Genomic DNA, 17,940 nt, shown 5'->3' with positions numbered 1-17,940 from the left:
TTCTGTTCACGGAAAGTTGGTGAATTTTGAGAAGGATTCATTTGCAATAGCAAAAAAAAGAAGAAGAATTTAAGCTGTCATTCTTGGGGGAAATAGAAACACCACAATATTTAAGGATACCCCCTTCAAATTAATGGTAGCCCCCTGTGCAAGGCAAAGGGAATAATAATAAAATCACCCGTGAGGATACTATAATCCATTCCCTGTTTGTTAATGTAGCCAATTTGTTTCTGCACGCTAATGTCTCATGTGATGAGTGCATCTTGATGTTAAGTGCTACGCTAACATTAATGTTCATTCACAGTCGTTCTTAGCTTACAAATTTAGATATAACATATGCAATGTCCCATTTCCTTAGATTTGAGGTGGATTCTTATTTATTAATTACCTACTCCAAATATTTAAAGAAACAGCATATAATAACAATAAACATGGCACCTTTAGTTCTGTCCCTGTAGACACACATAAAAACACTCCCCCCACCACTACCAGACACACATACAGTTGTAGTAAATGAAAAGTGGATTTTTTTAAAATGTTAAAATGCTTTTTTTAGAATTCTAAAATCACCTCGTTCCTTCATTCTTGTTTTTTACCAAGGTTACAGTTCTTCACTATTATTTTATCATTTTCTTAAAATGCCAGCAGGACCTGAGATATTATTTTCTTTCGTCCTAAGATTCCGATGTGCAGCTCCTAGCAGAATCTATTTGATTAAATTCACTCAAAGTATAGATTTGACTAAAGAGGAAAATGTTAGGCAGAAATTATTCTGCAGCCACTTTCTCATTAAGAATGAAAAGTAAGTCTATGTAAAATTCCACTTTTTCAATCAGTGTTAATTTTCTGAAAGAACTCATGGCGTTAATAATTTAGTGCTGTGCTTACAAGCTTCAAACCTATTGATTTTAATTGGAGTTCCACATCTAGAAGGAAGATAGGCAGTGAGCAAATCAATTCTGTTTTAATCCAATGCATTTTAATAAGTGGGCTAAAGATTCACCATAACATTACTCGTGATAGTTCGATATTTGCTATAAGGGGTCTTTGCCTTAGATTCTTCCCAAAGGTGTTTGTTTTTGAAAGTACTCGAATGCTATCCTTTTATGTCACATCCTCTATGGATGGCATTAAATGAGCCCCTCAAGTGTCGATCATGGTAAAGTGCTCTATATGGGTTTGATTAAATAATGACCTGAATAAATTAGGGTACCTGTTTTGTCATTTATATGTTAGCTACATCATTGTCTTCCTTTCACGATATGGCTTTCTCCTTTTTCCAAATGAATATTTTATAGTTCGGGCTTATAATTAATCCCAGTCCATATTTATGAAACCTTCGATCTAGTCAGTAATAATCTCTTTAATTTTAACATTAATGCATATGTTTAAGCCCGATCTGTGATTGAATCATGCATTTCTATATATGTTTAGTCCAACTAAATTTAAATAAATATAGAGCAGGATACTATGCTGACAAGTAGCTCTTGGAGCTCTCTAATCTTTGCATTCAAATATGAAATCGTCCCGGACTTCCTGGGACATTCATGAAGCCCCAGACTCTGGCTAATAGTGATCGCAGATGTGCGTTCTGAATCAGATGCATTTAGCACTGATATTCATCTCTCATGTACAGCTACTACCAACTTTCGTGTGGGGATAGCACCGTATTATTTCAAGAACAGCTTTTTTGTAACCTAGAGAACTCTCCAGAAAAAAAAAGAGAAAAAAAAACTCCCAAGTTATCACTTTGGAAATTTTCTATTCAATGAATCTCAGGTGAGAATAGGGATTGACAGAGAATTTTAACATGCTTGAATTTATCGAATGTTCTTTCCCTTTCCCCATATGAAATCAAGCTACAAATGAAGGAACTAGCCTCATTCTAAAGACTTTCTTTTAAGAGGGGTCCCAGAAAACATCGCAAGACCACACAATACACAAAGCACTATATTGGGTGCTCTGTGGGTACCTGGTACTTTGAGATTCAGTGCAACATCCTTAATGAGCTTACTGTGAAAAGTAAAGCAGTCCTGAAAAAGGAGCGAAGAGGTAAACGCTAGTAATTGTGTTTCTGGGTGATCACATCCCCCTGGGAATTAGGGTAGTGGCTATGTTTTGTTTTTATTCTTTAAGTTAGCAATGTAGTATTTCCAGAGATAGGAAGGACAGTATTGCTAACTTAAAAAATAATCAGGAATCAAAGCTTAAATGTAAGAAAGTAAAATAAGTTTGTAGGCCTAAGCTACCAGCTACTGAAGCATTAGGCTTGAGATATTATGGTAAAATACCCCTGAAATTATCCTTTTGTTTAATTTTTTTGCCCTTCTATTCTGTTTCTAGACAAGTAAATCTGTGCTACTTCTGAATGCTACTTTACTTTTGTAATGAATTTGTTATGACAAAAGGAGAGGAAGAATAATATAACCTGAGAGTTTTTTTTACAAACTTCACTACTGATTTGTCTTGATTTTTTTGAGATGGTAGTCACTTATATAATGGGACATAGCCAGTGTGAGCTTGGGGGGCAAGTAACTCAGTCTGCTGTCCTTTTATTCATCATTGGCGACTAAGCCTGACCCATTATAGTATCAGAGAGTTGGGACTCAAATTCCAGCTATTAGTGATACTGAATTTGGTATTAGAAAAAATGAGAGATGGGATATTTCACATGAGCCATTTCACATATACCATTGCAAAATGTCTATGATGGCTTTGCGGCCACTGACAATCGAACCCTTAGTGATTGCTCAAAAACTGAAGTTGACAACTCTTAGTGATAGAAACAGGGAACAAAGGGCTTCTGATACTTTACAAACTCACGGGATGCAGAACTGGGTTTTAGAAATCATCGTACGCACCTCTCGCCCTCATATACAGATGGTGAAGCTGAGATTTAATTGCTGATTTCTTGTCATTTTCAGGATAAGCAAAATGAAGCCAATTTTGCCTGACCTCTCTGCTCTTTTCTCTCTTTTTTTAAACCCTCTGTAATACTAAGAAGGAAACAGACCTCCCCACAATTTTCCCCCACTGGAAGGCTCTAAGGTCAGAAAGAAATGAACAAAATGATGCCATGGAATTTTCATCCAACATTTATTGTGATGATTGCCCGAACTTTTGAGAGAAGACTGTGATTGCAGAGTATTTCCTTCTAAATTGGTATAATTAAAGGTGCTTTTTTCTTAAATAAAACCTTCAGATCCCAGAAAGGTAGCCAAAAAATAAGAAATTGTTTATTTCCTTTTACTTAAAGAGATTTGAGTTCTAAAGACTGTGTAACTGGCTGAACAGAATAATTGGATGGTGCACTCTCAGTTAAAATAACGAATATTTAAGAAGCTTTCTGGGAAGTGGAGTTGTTAATAAAAATGCCTCTTATTATGACTCTGTATTTGTGCTTGAGGATTTATAAGATGGGCAAAATTATGGTTAATTGCCTTCTCATTATTTCTATATTTCATTTTTCTTTCTAAAAATGTGCTGTGGTAAAGGAAAAATAGAATCAAAGTAATTATTTTGCATTTTTATAGAGGGAACTGTCTTTACAAACATGTAAAGAACCATATTCTTGACACCCTAGAATATATCCCACTTCTTTCATCATTCCTTTCTCAACTCTATGCTGTGTAAAGAAAAGAATGTAAGTTTGGAAGCAGAGGAAGCTCTCATTTTATATTTTTGAGTAGGAGGAATTAAGAGGAAAGAATATGATCAGTTATTCTTTTGTTCTGAAAGATGAAGCAGACTCAAAATTATTAATCAGGAGAAACTCCTCAAACTGTTATGTTATTCATACAGCTATGTCAAAACCTTTTGTAATAATCTTAACAAAGTTATCCTTTACTAAAATATTTGCATTCTAAGTATTTTTGCTAATGAGATGCATTTAAAAATAGGAATAATAAAATCAAGGGAAGATGAAAAAGTACTTATACATTTAATTTTATTTCTGCCTTATGAACACATTTTTCTTGTTGCTATGCACAATATTGCTGAAAGTTTTAATTGTTGGTGTAGGAGTACAAAATAATGCTGTGTACAACCTTTGACTTCAGGCCTTGTCATTAATATCAGGGATATGTTGCTGCAACCTCATCCATCTCAAAGCTGCTTTTTAAGCGGGATAGTAAAGACAGGGGCTCAACTGTGAGATGATAAAATGTCATCTGTTGTCTATATGGAAACCAAGAGTTGTAATTATATGTGTGACGCACATTTCATTTCTTTCGCATATACATATTATTGGGCAGTTTGGCTTTTTGTTTATTTTCAGAAGGTAAGTCAGGTTATTGCCTTCTAGAGAGACACGCACTATGGATGTGCTATAAAATCCAGCAAAGTAACATTTTCTTATTGCACATGGATAAACCTTTTGAACTCTCATGATCATGGACAGACAAGGACTGACCGTCTAAGGAACTTGACCTCAAGCCTCATTCCTCCCATTCAATTTGATACCTTTACAGACCTACTTAATTGTTCTCTTCTTATTTTGTCAAGTGCAAAATATAGCAACTCTAAATAGTTTATCTCAGAAATATAAATCAGAGACCTCTTAAGAAGTGCATAAAATGTTCTGAGAGCCTTGTAAGATGAGACTAAGGTAATATAAAGTGGAGCAATGCTGGGCTTACATCATCTGATTTGAAAGTTTACAAACTGTATGAGGAGTTTGTTTTATTTCTCTCTATATTAAAGTAATCTGAGTATGCACATGGCTATTTGAACAAGTCCCTGTCTGTATAAAAGTTAATACACACAAGTATTTTTATTCTTGCAAAATGTCATCAAGTTGAGGTGGTGTTTTTTTTTAAATGAACAGAACTGAAAATCTTCGTGTTAAGGGTTACTGAAGTCTACAATAAATCACTGATAAAGCTGCAATTGGAGTTGTCGGCTTCCGGACACTGGATCCTATGGGAATCATGGTATTGAATACCCCCCTCCCTTGCCTCCCATATGCTGGAGGCTGACCCATTCCAGTCTAGTTATTGACATGGGAAAAATGAGCTGAGTATAGTAACTTGGCCAGAACGTCAAGATCCCCTCTCTGTAAATTATAACATGAACCATTTGGCAATTGTACACATACATCAGGATCAGTTAATTTTATAGTGGTTCAAAGGTGGTAAGAAATTTCTTTTAACGAATAGGAAAGACCTATTTTAAAACTTTCAGATTTTTTAAACTTTGTGTGTTTTCAAAGTCTTTAAATGCTAGAGATATTAATAAGTAGACATAGGGCAGTTGTGTGACCTGTTCATAATAGGAACTAATGTTGGTTTTACAGCAAAAGAGTGTCGCTAAAATTACAATTTAATTCAAACTGTATTGAAAGAACCTTAGACTTAAGACTCAGGATTTGAGCTTTGCACTATTTAACTATACTAATCTTTAAAAAATGTTTAACTTCTGTTGGCTCCAAGTTCTTTTCCCCCTCTAAACGTTGGTTTGTGATCAGATGCTTGCTTAGATTCTATTTACCTCATTCATTCTATAGTTCTTTGAATTTGAGGTCTTTAAGGCCACATCTGGCTGTGCTCAGGGCTTATTCCTGGCTCTGTGTTCATAGATCCTTTCTGGTGATGCTTGGGGGACCATACAAGGTGCCGGAGATTGATAAGATAAGACACATTCAGGATGGCATAACCACAGACTAAGAATTGAACCCTGGTTGACCACGTGCAAGGCAGACACCCTACTCGCTCCCGTATCCTCTTTCTGGTCCTTACTTGCCTCCTTACCCTCTCCTCACCTCCACCATAATTCTAACATATATTAATTATGTCTTATTTAAATAATAAATTAATTTCAGTATCATTTATTGGTGTTAGTCAAGGGATAAGATACAAAAGGCATACAGTAAGTTTTTGTGGGTGATGATGGTGATAAGAGGTTGAATTAGAAAATCTACTCATTTCCTTCTGGTTCTAGAAGCCCATAACTTTTAACATGTTTTATTCAGGGAAAAGTCCACTGTGCTGGCATAATATATAGCCCTGAAAATATAGTGGTCAATGATCTTAGACTCAAATAGCATCAAACGGTTTATGTTTATTGGATTTAAATCATGTTTTCTTCTACCATCAGTTTTCTTTTTCTCCCATGACAGGAATTGATCCCAGGGCCTAACAACCCCAGCTTGTGTCTCAAAGTCTCTACATAAGGAAGCACTTAGAAAACATTTTGACAATATTTATAGGACAGTGGACAAAAACCTTAACAATCACAGTTAAGTTCATTCAAGGTTCATGAAACTAGTTGCTAGAACCATTATGCTTATTTGATGTCCAGTAATTGTGGAAGAAACCCAGAATAGCATTTCCTCTCTAGCTTGAGATAACTAATCAGAGCTATTTAAATAGGTTACTAACTATTATTTAGGACATTAGTAGGCAAATTTTTTTATTCTCTCTGGTTGTTATACCATCCTTAATTTAGCAGGAGGTCACTCCTGTTGTGACTACCCAAGATTTTAAGGCAGCAACAAGTCTTCATTTTGAAGCCTTGATATTATTATCACCATCTTGGTTCGTTATTTCCTGTATGTGCTCTGCATCAGTGGCTTACCGACAGGCCCATACACAGATCTTTCCTTGTAAAGTGAAACTATCTAAGAGCTCAAGAGCAGACATGCATTTCGTTAGCATACCGGAAGCATATACAATATCTAGTCTGAGGTCAGCCTTGCTTGGCTTAGTTCTTGGCTTGTGAAGGTTCTTTCAGAATCCCCAAGCTCAACCTTCTTGGTTGAATCTTTTGAGAAGTACTCTTTCTCTTCCCTAAATCTATTAATGTTTTTTTCACTCTCAGCTCCAGACAAGAGTACATATTTAGCTACCTCAAAGGCAAAGAAAATACTTCTTTTTCCCACTTCCCCTTTGCTGTTTTTGTTTGTGCTGTTGAGTATACAGGAGGTCACACGCACTTGGTTGTGGCACCGAAGATCACACTGGTAGAACCAGGAATTCAACGTGATAGAAATGTGGGGTGGTGCTGAGGTCAAATTCAAGGCCTCATGCATGCAAAGCAGACTCTCTACACTAAGCCACATTCCTGGGCCCTAAACAATACTGTGTATTTGGTTCTGTTCCAACTACTTCTCTCATGTCTTCATTCTTTAAGAACCCCAAGGTTAATTCTGATTCTGCCTACAATGTACTTGTTTCTTTTGATCACTTGTTCCTTATGACCTCAGTGAGTTTCCAAATATGCTACCCCAAAACAGGGCAACTTGACATTGTAAGTGGCCCAAATGGGTAGATCACCCTGAAATCTCACCCTGATCCTCCCACTCCACTTCTCATCTCCTGTGCAGTATGGCATTCATATAAAAGGTTCCTCAAAGATAAGGGAATGCCAAGAAGAACATGAAGCAAATGGCATCTTTGCAAACCAAGCATAAAGACAAGTTGAAGCATTTCTTCAAATTTTCATTCGCTAGTGGAGGCACCAATTCATACAAGGTTCATTTTGAATAAGTATATGTGCTTCTTTCCCATTAATCTGTCATGTCACTATTTTTTTTGGTTTGGGGCTACACTTTGCCATGCTCAGAATTTACTTCTGGCTCTGTGCTCAGTGATCACTTCTGGCGGTGCCAGGGATCAAACCTAGGCCTGTTGCACACTAGACAAGCAGCCTACCTGCTGTATTATATCGCCAATCCATTAAGTCAGTTTAATTTGAGACCCAGTCAGTATGTCAAGGGAAACTTCTCCCCAATTCCCAATCCCCTCGCTCCACAATTTGTACCCATTTTCTACTTGAGCTAAATTTTCCATCTTGGTCGATGCTGACTAAAAACTGGCATCAACTAAAGTGTAGCCTATTATATAAATTCTTATTACCTAGAGACTATATTGGATTTGAAAAGTTTTAAGAATAACTATACAGAAAGGATTATGGTAAGTGCTCTTTGGTAAATTTATTCTGAGGCTTATTAAGAGAGTAACCACTAATTTTAGAGACGTGTCCTCTTTAGAAGATGATACTACAGAGCTAAATTTTAAAATAGAAGTATATATAAACAAATACCAGAACCCTCTTGATTTTCTTTTGTTGAAGTCTCCACTTTCAATGTGCAAGCATGTTTGCTTGTTTGTGAAAAAGAGAGGCAAAGATTTTCTGGTAACCAAGAATAGAAATTTCAGATCTGTCTTTTCAGTTCTTCCCAAATGATAATCCCAAGATTAATGCCAAAATGACTACATAAAGCAGAGTTTGAAGAATTGTAAAATAAGTTGCTTGTTGAGACCCAGTCTTAATGATTCTGCATTGTACAAGTGCAAGGGAGGAGGGAATGAGTTGAAGTGCCTTCAACTTTTGATGGTGTACAGGTGATCCTAATATACACTCAAGACTTAGTCCTTAGTAACTTCCAGTCCTCTGATGCTCTGATTTAAGTATGTAAGAAACCTGTCTGCCCCTGACTTTCCATCGGAGATAAGTAAGTTGGTCATCTTTAATTTTATCCACTTTGGACTATCTATGATTGCTTTCATTATTTTAGTCTGTCTAAGGCTCATATTTGAATAATATGCTTAGAGTTTAATAGTTGCAACTCGGAGAACAGGAAAAGTAGGTCAAAGAATGACAGGAATATACTGGTGAATTTGTAATGCTTGATTTGTACAGACTCATTTTTGCGGGGGCATGTACAAACCAAAAACCATTTATTGAAAATCAGTATGAAATTAAGTTTAGCTATTCCTCCCATATGCTACTACAGATCTTTGAGCTTCTTTTTGGGCAATAGTTTTTTTTAATAATTTTTATTGTGACGAAAGTGAATGGGCTATCGTTTTGAGACAAGAGCATTAATATTGATATAGAAGCAAAATGTAATTTTGTAGTGGAGAGAAAAAAGGCTTGAAAACTTTACTGTGTTTTTTAAATGATTTTTATTGTGATCAAAGTGAATTACAGGTCATTCACAGTAATATGTAAGGTACATATTTTCTGTGAATTGGGGCCATTCCCACCACCAGAGTTGTCCTCCCTCCACCCCTGTTCCCAGCATGCATCCCATACCTCCCCCACTTTGCCCCATGGACTGCTAGTGTAACAGGTCTCCTGTGTGTATAGCTTGTTATAGATTGGGTATCAATTCTGGTATTGTTGACTTTGGGTTTGATGCTTAAATCTGATCATTTTTTATGTACACTCAATGTTCATATGACTGGTTGCTCCTGGTACCATCCATTTCTTCTAAATTTATGAGGGATAACAAGATGATTCGAGATCTGTGGTTCTGTTGTAAAAATAAAAGAAAGAATAAAAAAGCTGGGAGGAATCCATCTAGAGACTATAAATATCAATTCAAAAGAATGAAGGAAAACAAAAACAAAACAAACTGAAAATGAAAAACAAGCAATGACAAATAAACCCCACAGTAGCAGCAACAAAAAATCATCACCAAAACAACCACAAGAAAGAAAAGAATAAAAGGGGGAAAAAACAAAGGGCTGGTGTGGCCCTTTACTGTGTTTAAAAAAAAAACTTTGATTTAGAAAAAAAAACCCAAAAAACTTTGATTTAGGCAGAGAGGAAACAGGCTTGACTTGATGTTCATTTTCTTTTTCATTAAATCACCATGAGATACAGAGTTAAAAAGTTGTTGATAGTTGAGTTTCAGTCGTACAATGTTCCAACACCCCTCCTTTCACCACTGTTCATTTCCTGCCACCAATTACTCCACCCTCAGCCTGCCTGAAAGTTACAAAGAAGAGAGATGTGAAAAATCGAGCAAGCCCATTCCTTTATTTAGGTTCAGTAGGGTTTTTTTCCCATTCCATTACTTTTTATGTTTGCCATTTATTTCTTTGACTTTCCTCTTGCTGAAAGGAGAGCCAGAAAAATATAGGAGGTAAGCCACTGCCCTTGCATGTGACTGACCCTAGTTTGGATTCCTTGTGCCACAAAATATTCCCTGAACACCACCAGGTGTTATATCAAACCAAAATAATAATGAAAGGAAATTTGTCTCAATAAAAACTTGGGATCCTTACTTTGATCTAAGAATTTGGTGAGATAATCAAGGGAATGCCAGAAATTTGGTGTTATCTATCCAAGGTTCAGAAATTAATAAACACAGCAGAAATATCAAGTTCTCGGGTAGTCAGGGAGATGGTTAATTTATACCAATAAAAAATCCTGTTTTCATGCTTCTGTCCATTTAGAAAGTTGTGCTTTTATAAGAGATATTTCAGTCCCACAACAGATCACTGTAAGTGCAAACTAGAATTAATAAAAGTTTTTCTCCTTTTCTTTCTCCAACTTGGTCTCCCTTGATTAAATAGCTGCTGTTTTCTAAAAAAGCACCCAATCCTTTGAAGGGTCAGAGACATTTTTTATATGGGATTAGTTTCTCTGGGTGATAACAGTAAAGTCTGAAGTGGCTAGTCATTTGGGATTACAGTTGTTCTAAGCAAACACATGTGCAGAATCTAGGAAGTTTCTATATTCTTGAAAATAGCTTGTCTTATTTGATTTGTTTTCCTTTATTTAAAAATTGATGCCAGCCATTCATCTTCTATCCTTATTTTCTCTCTCCCCACTACCTTAGAATAATAGAGCTGATCCAGAAGAATTGTTCACAAAATTAGAACGCATCGGGAAAGGATCCTTTGGAGAGGTTTTCAAAGGAATTGATAATCGTACCCAGCAAGTGGTTGCTATTAAAATCATAGATCTAGAGGAAGCGGAAGATGAAATTGAAGACATTCAACAAGAAATAACTGTTTTGAGTCAGTGTGACAGCTCATATGTAACAAAATACTATGGATCATATTTAAAGGTAATGTGTATGCTATGTTGTTTAAGTCATAAGGTATTTTCATTATGTTTTCCCTTTTCAAAAATTCTGTTTTTTTTGAAGGCACTGTCTTAAATTAGAATTTGGCAGTCTTTGGCCTCCAGGCAGACTCCAGCTCCATTTATTTTGCCAAAGAGACTGTTTTTAGATTTAGCAGCTGTATCCTGAATGTATCCCCATACTCAGTTGCACCATTTTTTCCACACCTAAACTTTTGGGTTGATAGAGGAACAGAAATGCAGCTGGTCCTTGAGTCGTATCCTTTGTCAGGAAAGAGCTATCCTCATGAGCTTGTACACATTATTCTCCACAGTACAATCCATCTCTACCTCTGAATCAATGGGTTATAGAAGTATGCCACATTCCATGGAGTTATGTTTGTTTATGCATCTCTCTCACCAGGTTAAGACACATTGTGACCAAGTGTAGCTCAGCTGTTCTTGAGTTGGATATCATTTAGCACAGGATATTGGGTACATGATTGACATTTGTTAAAATTAAATGGAAAAGTCTGTTATACCATCACTCACCCTACGAAGTTGGATTTTTAGTTTCCATGATTACAAATGCCAAGAGTTCCAGCAGATGGAGATATTTACTGCACAACAGAAAACTTGTTTGCTTAAAACTCAAGAGTTCTTAGATTCTTGAGTTACATGTCACGATACATTTCTATTGAAATGTTAAGAATAAAATGACTAGAAGATTGAACTTATGTTAGAGTTTAAAACTGTTTTCAAATATTTTATTGCCTTTGAAAATTTTCAAAGATAGGCAGTATTTATTAGACATTTTTCTATTCAGGTTTTATAATTGTGGGAGGAAGGATTATTGTTTTTTTTTGGTGTCTTTAATTTTTTTAATTTTGTTAATGCACCATGTTATTCATGTTATTTACAGGTGAATTTTAGACAGTGTTCCAGCACCAATCCTACCACATTAACTTCCCTCTACCAGTGTTTCCAGTGTTTTTTGGTTTTGGGGGTTTTTTGTTCCTCAAAAAGTTTAAAGTGAGGTATTTATAACTCATCAAACTATTGTTGACCTATATAAATGAATGCACTCTGCACCGGGAAGTAATGCAGTGGTTACAGCACTTGCCTGGCATGTGCCCAACATTGATTCAATTCCTGGCACTGTGAAGTCCCTGAAGCACCTCCAGGTGCAACCCTGAAGGTCCACAAGCACCACCAAGTTAGTTCTAGAGACACCCCACTACTCGTCTACACTATGGATGTGGCCTGAGCATCATCAGCACTGCAGGGCCCAAGTAGCTTGGCATTCTCAGGCGCTTTCATGTAATCACTGGCTCAGTTAGCCAAGAAACATTGGTGGCTCTCTGGACTCCTGAGCATTGCACGCGGGGTTCAATCTCCAAAAAGATTGGAAAATTAGTGTTCTTTTTGACCGAATCAATCTACGATAATTTATAGTAGTTAATACTGATATAGAACTTCATTTTCAATTTTGCCACCACCATTTTACAAAAATTATTGTAAGATCACATGAATTAGATGAAGGTATTGCAAAATGAATAATTAGCCATTTAGTCATTGTGTGTCATATAGTAACCATACTAGGTGCTGGTGATATAAAAATGAACATCTCTCCTGCCCTTAAAGAGCTAACAAACACATATTACACTGAAAAGGTGCAGATTATATGATTAAGTATTAACTTGGAACAAATGAGGCATAAATAAACAGATAATCACCTCTGTCAGTTTTGGAGTTGAATGAAGGAAGATTCTTTTAAACTGAGGCAGTAATGTCTATCCAATTTATTGCAGCATATTGCTCAGTACTCTCTTACTATATGCGCAGTTTTAAACTGCTGTGTGTTTATTTTGCCATAGTAGTCTTTCTTCAAAAACTTCTTCAAACCCAACTACAGTCATGTTTGTAATCACGGTATTTAAATAAAGATAAAAAACATACTACTTCAGTGGCTCAGATTCTTAGGTAAGAGGTCTATGAGTGGTCATTTTTTGTCAGTAAGTTTTAGGTTTCCCTCCTAATTCTCATAGCAGGCTTCATTGTAGGTAGCTCCAGGAATTTGGTGGTGATCCAAGTCATGGTGGTAAGTCCTGGTGATTTTGCTCATTCTGGTTTAATCTTTCTGGAAGGAATCCTGGTACGTCCAGGCAAAGTCTAAAGCAAACCTGAACCCTTGCTATTTTTATGCATTTGTAATAGATTTTAGCTATTTTTGGTAACAGACTTAAAATATGAAATAAGCCCTTATGTTTAAAATAGACTGTTCTGAATTACATTGAAAATGGGTATTGAGGCAGTATTGTCTATTCATTCCTGAGGCACTATAATTATTGCTGTTAATGTTTTTAGTATATTTATTCCAAAGATTGACATGAACAATATGCCCGCCACCCAGTAAACACACTATATTTTATATACTTTATTTTGTAAGCAGATAAAATTGTTTCATCTAAATCTTGACTATAAACTGTTGTTAGGCCAGTGATATAAAACCATCATTCAATGGAACTTTAAATTATTACAGTTATCATGAAATATAACTTATACCATTTTAATTTTTTAATAATTCACCCAAATTAATTTTAATCTCCTTTACCCATTACTGTTGAAAGTTCATGTGAAAAACTAGTTTGAAGGACATATTAAGTATATATTATAGATGTTCAAAACTAGTTGATATGATTTGTATCCTCAATCTATTTACATGAAAGCAAATGCATGTAGATGTACATGTTCTCTATTTATAGATACAGATATTTATAGTTAAAATATATTAAGATTTTATCATCTTTTTACATATTGTTTAAGTTACATCTTACAAATTGACCAGTATGTTTATTCTCACCTCTACTAAAGAGTGGCATGATTTGGTGGAGTTTCTAGTTTTTAAAAACTAACATCATATAAGAGATAAGAGCAATAAGTAGGGTGTTTGCCTTGCATGCGGCATACTGGCATCTTATATGGTCTCTCAAATTGCCAGGAGTGCAGGGCCAATACTAATCCCTGAGCACTGCTGGGTGTGGCCCAAAAACAAAACAAAAAGTTGGGGTGGGTGTCCTTATATAGAATATCATACATAACCAGAACCTTGCCATAAGCTGGAAGAAAAATTATTACATTTACAGAATTCAGTATTCCTTCAATTTAATTAATATATTAAACATGCATAAAATCATAGGCTCTCTGAAATTGTAATCACATGTGGACATTTCCTAGAAACTGGCAATAATATAGCAGATATTCATTTCGATTGAGCACACTGTATACCTTTATTTTTAGAAAGAAAAGAAAAACCCAGACACATTCATATGACCACAATATTTTTATTTAATTTTGATCCAGTAGCAATTTTCTTCAAAGATAAAGATAATATTTATGAAGGATGCTAAAATAAGCAGTCTTTTCCCTTTTGATCTCATAATTTTGCAAAAATCTCTTATAATTTTTGCATATTTTTTAATTTGGTAGAGCTCTTAGAATGGAGCTCATTCAGGTATTAAATAGAATTTGAATCATGCCTTCATTCACTATTAAAAATTACCTTTACATTTGTGTTTCTATTAAGGAACTCTATCCTCCCATAACAGTACCATTGGCATAGAAATTCAAATATTGAAATTTAGAATTGAGCTTTATTTTATAGCCATCACACTATTCCTAAGATTTTGTGTGTGCCTACAGTACTGTATCATGAACATTTCTAGAATATTCTTCAATTAAAATATTTTTCTTAAACTTGAAATCAAAGAAAGAAAAATTTTCCTTATATCATTTTTCTCTAAACAAAGAAAAATTGTATAGTTAAAGCTATAGTAAATTCTTTTAAAAACTTTCAATTTTTATAATGAACCTTTAAGAATCTTTATATTAAATTCAATTGAGCAAACACTTTTTCAGGAGTACCTACTATTATATGCGATTCTTTTATACTGTGCATTTGCTTTGGTTAGTCTCAACCACTTTAGTATAATCAACTTCTAAACTGGTTCCAGCCTCTCTCCCCATCCAAGAAAGGTATACCTAACTTGCCTTATTTTATCCATTTGTCTGTGAACATATCAAGTACAAGTATCTTCAAACTGAGGAGTTACATTTTTTATTTGTTTTTGTTTTGATGGTGCTCAAGGATTACTCCTGACTCTGCACTCAAATATTTCTCTTGACATTGCTTGAGGGACATAAGGGATGCAGGGAATCAGAGCTGGGTTGGCTATCTGCAAGACAAATGCCCTACCTAATATGATATTGCACCGGCCCCAGGAGTAGTATTTTAACTAGGTCTTGAGTATGATTTTGGTGGCAATTGGGCAGTGAGAGCGAGGCTATTTCAGATTGAAAGAGAGCAGGTCAAAAGCAATACAGTATGTGGTTATTTATTATCTTGGCAGGATCACTTCTAATATCCCTTGCTCTTCTATAGAATTTTACATGTTGGAGCCAGAGAGATAGTAAAATGAGTCAGGTGGTTACCTTGCACGTGGCAAACCTGGATTTGTTCCCTGGCATATCAAATGTTTCCTTGAGCGCTGCCAGGAGTAATCCCTGAGTGCAGAGCCAAGAGTAAGCCCTGAACACACCAGATTGGCCAAAACATCCAAATTCTTTTTTGTGTTCTCTTCTGCTGTGGATAGCCACCCTAATATTACCATTTTACTATTTTTAGTGTAGCATTTTGTTATTTTAGGTCCCTGTACATTGTTGTATCATTGCCACCATCCATCTGCAAAATTTTTCGTAATCCTCAACTAAAACTGTGTACACTTGAAAACTTTCCCATTGTCCTCTCAACACAGTCCTTGGTATTTACCATTTAACTTTCTGTCTTCGAGTATTACTACACTCAGTTCCTCTTATAAGTGGCATTACACATTTGACCTTTGGTGACTGGCTTATGTCACTTGATTGGTTGCTTATTAGAGTCATAGGCCACTTAATTTTGATACTAATCTCTAAAATGAGTATTTGAAATATATTTTCTGTGAATGAATTCTGAAGTTCCACGGCAACTTTCCCCTTGTTCTTTAGCCAGATGTTTTTCTTTTTATTTATTTATTTTTTGTTTTTTGGGGCCACACCCATTTGATGCTCAGGGGTTACTCCTGGCTAAGCGCTCAGAAATTGCCCCTGGCTTGGGGGGACCAAATGGGACGCTGGATGATCAAACCGCGGTCATTCCTTGGCTAGCGCTTTGCAAGGCAGGCACTTTACTCTAGCACCACCTCACCGGCCCCAACAGATGTCTTTCTTAATTGCAAAGAGTAAGGTTCAAAGACGTTAGAGGTGACAGAGTGGATCCTGTGGATACCATTAATTTGTTAACATGAAGCTCCAATTTCTCGTTCATAAATAGTGTGACTCTTGAATACTTAATTCATTGGTCCTTTTTTTTCCAGAGCAGCACTCCCCTGTTCTTTGAAACACACCTCTCTTGCTTTATTGGGGCTATGGCCACGTCAAGTTCCTAGCACCAGAATGGGGGGGGTCATTTTTCTGTGTACTAACTTCATTAGTCCTTTTGAATGCTGAAACAGAGTCATTTATTAGCCCCAAACTGGCCATCCATACTCATGGAAGACTATGATTCTACTCATCTAACACATTATTCATATATGTAAATTATTTTGTAACTAGAGAAGTTCTGTTTTTTTCTTTGATAATTTAAATACACTATAAGTATAGCTATGGTTTACAGTCGCTAAACACTTTGGGGGTATTATAAGCCAGAAAATAATACTATAGTCATCTTTTCAATTATTTATAATGCTTATTTGGGGCTCACACCTAGCAATGCTCAGGAGTTACTCCTGGCTCTGCATTCAGGAATCACTCTTCATGATGTTCAGGGTCCATAATTGAGTGAGGAGAGGAGTTACAAAACCCAGGGATTATCCAGTGATGCCAGGGATTGACCCCGGGTATGACCACTTGTTAGGCAAGTACCTTCCTTTCTGTACTATCTCTCAGCTGTCCTATTTGCAACCAAAGATGCTTATTTTCATTTTTCAACCCAAAGAGCTTTAAATCAGAAATAGAAATTGTATTCTCATATGGATATAATAGTGTGTCTTAAGTTTGGGGTTTTTGTCTTTGTGATTGGTCCTGAAACAGCTTCCAAAAGAGGAATGTCTGGGGGTTCATTTCCATTATGAAGGGAGGATCCTTTCCAGTTTACTTACTGCTAGTCTATGCCCACTTCACCCTTGTTTCAGTATTCAGATGGTACTCTGGGGCTACTCCTGGCTCTGTGCTTAAGGGTCCTTCCAAGGAGCCTGTAGGGGACCATAGGTGCTAGGATGAAACCTGCAACCACCACCTCCACTACCACATGCAATGCTGCACTCAGCACTTTGAGCTGTCCCTCCAGGCCCAACATAGCAATCTTTTGAAAGTCCAGACTGTTAGCCATCTCTGAGTCTTGTCTACAGAAGTGGCTGTCAGACAGAAGTGGCCAGAAAATCTTTATCAAGCACTTCTGGTTCCCTGCTTGAATCTCAGAAAAGTCCTAGTTCCACTAAATAGGTCATTTGCTAGGAGGAAGGTTTGTTTTCAATTGAGAAGTCACTTACTCATAACTTGAACAGCACTGAAAGCTTTCTATGAATAACTTTAAGTGAAGAACTGAGAGTTGGTAAGTTTTTATCTGTCCTTAATTGATATCCCCGAAAGACAGATATCATTTTATACTCGGAAAATAGTTGCTTTTCTTCATTCCCTTCCTTGAAATGAGTGAGAGTGAGTAAGCTTTTCATGTGCCTTCCTTGGAGAAGTACCAATGGATGTCATTTGCCCTTTTTTTTCCTACTAAGTTGTTTGCTATTTTGTGGTTGAGTTGTGTGAGTTCTATAAATATTTTGGATTGTGGCTCTTTGATGTATGACGTGCAATTGGGATAAACCAGTTGTATTAGATTTTTTAAATTGTTCTTTTCGACGTCATGTGAGTGGGGAACATTCTGAACTCATAAGAAAGGTAATAGTACTTATTACAAACAAACGTATGGAAAAAGAGAATACTCAGATTACAAAGCACGTTTAAAATTAGGTTCTGAGTACTGAATTTCTACTTACAAAAACAAATTTACATTAATTGATTTTGTAACTCCTCTTCTTAACTCAATTTTTG

At 36.0% G+C, this 17,940-nt stretch overlaps 1 protein-coding gene across 1 annotated transcript in view; it reads left to right on the top strand.

The window, feature by feature from the left end:
• Positions 1 to 2,700: 2,700 nt before the first annotated feature.
• Positions 2,701 to 17,940, top strand: part of STK26 (serine/threonine kinase 26) — a 32,472-nt gene continuing 17,232 nt past the window's right edge. The window contains exons 1-2 of the mRNA XM_049766994.1: positions 2,701 to 2,883; positions 10,571 to 10,801. Coding sequence (XP_049622951.1) covers positions 2,701 to 2,883; positions 10,571 to 10,801 — 414 coding nt within the window. The remainder of the gene's footprint in view (positions 2,884 to 10,570; positions 10,802 to 17,940) is intronic.

The sequence above is a fragment of the Suncus etruscus genome, chromosome X, assembly GCF_024139225.1.
Source record: "Suncus etruscus isolate mSunEtr1 chromosome X, mSunEtr1.pri.cur, whole genome shotgun sequence".
Classification (NCBI taxonomy): domain Eukaryota; kingdom Metazoa; phylum Chordata; class Mammalia; order Eulipotyphla; family Soricidae; genus Suncus; species Suncus etruscus.
Note: the sequence above shows the minus strand (reverse complement) of the source record. Positions and strands in the feature narration are given on the sequence as shown.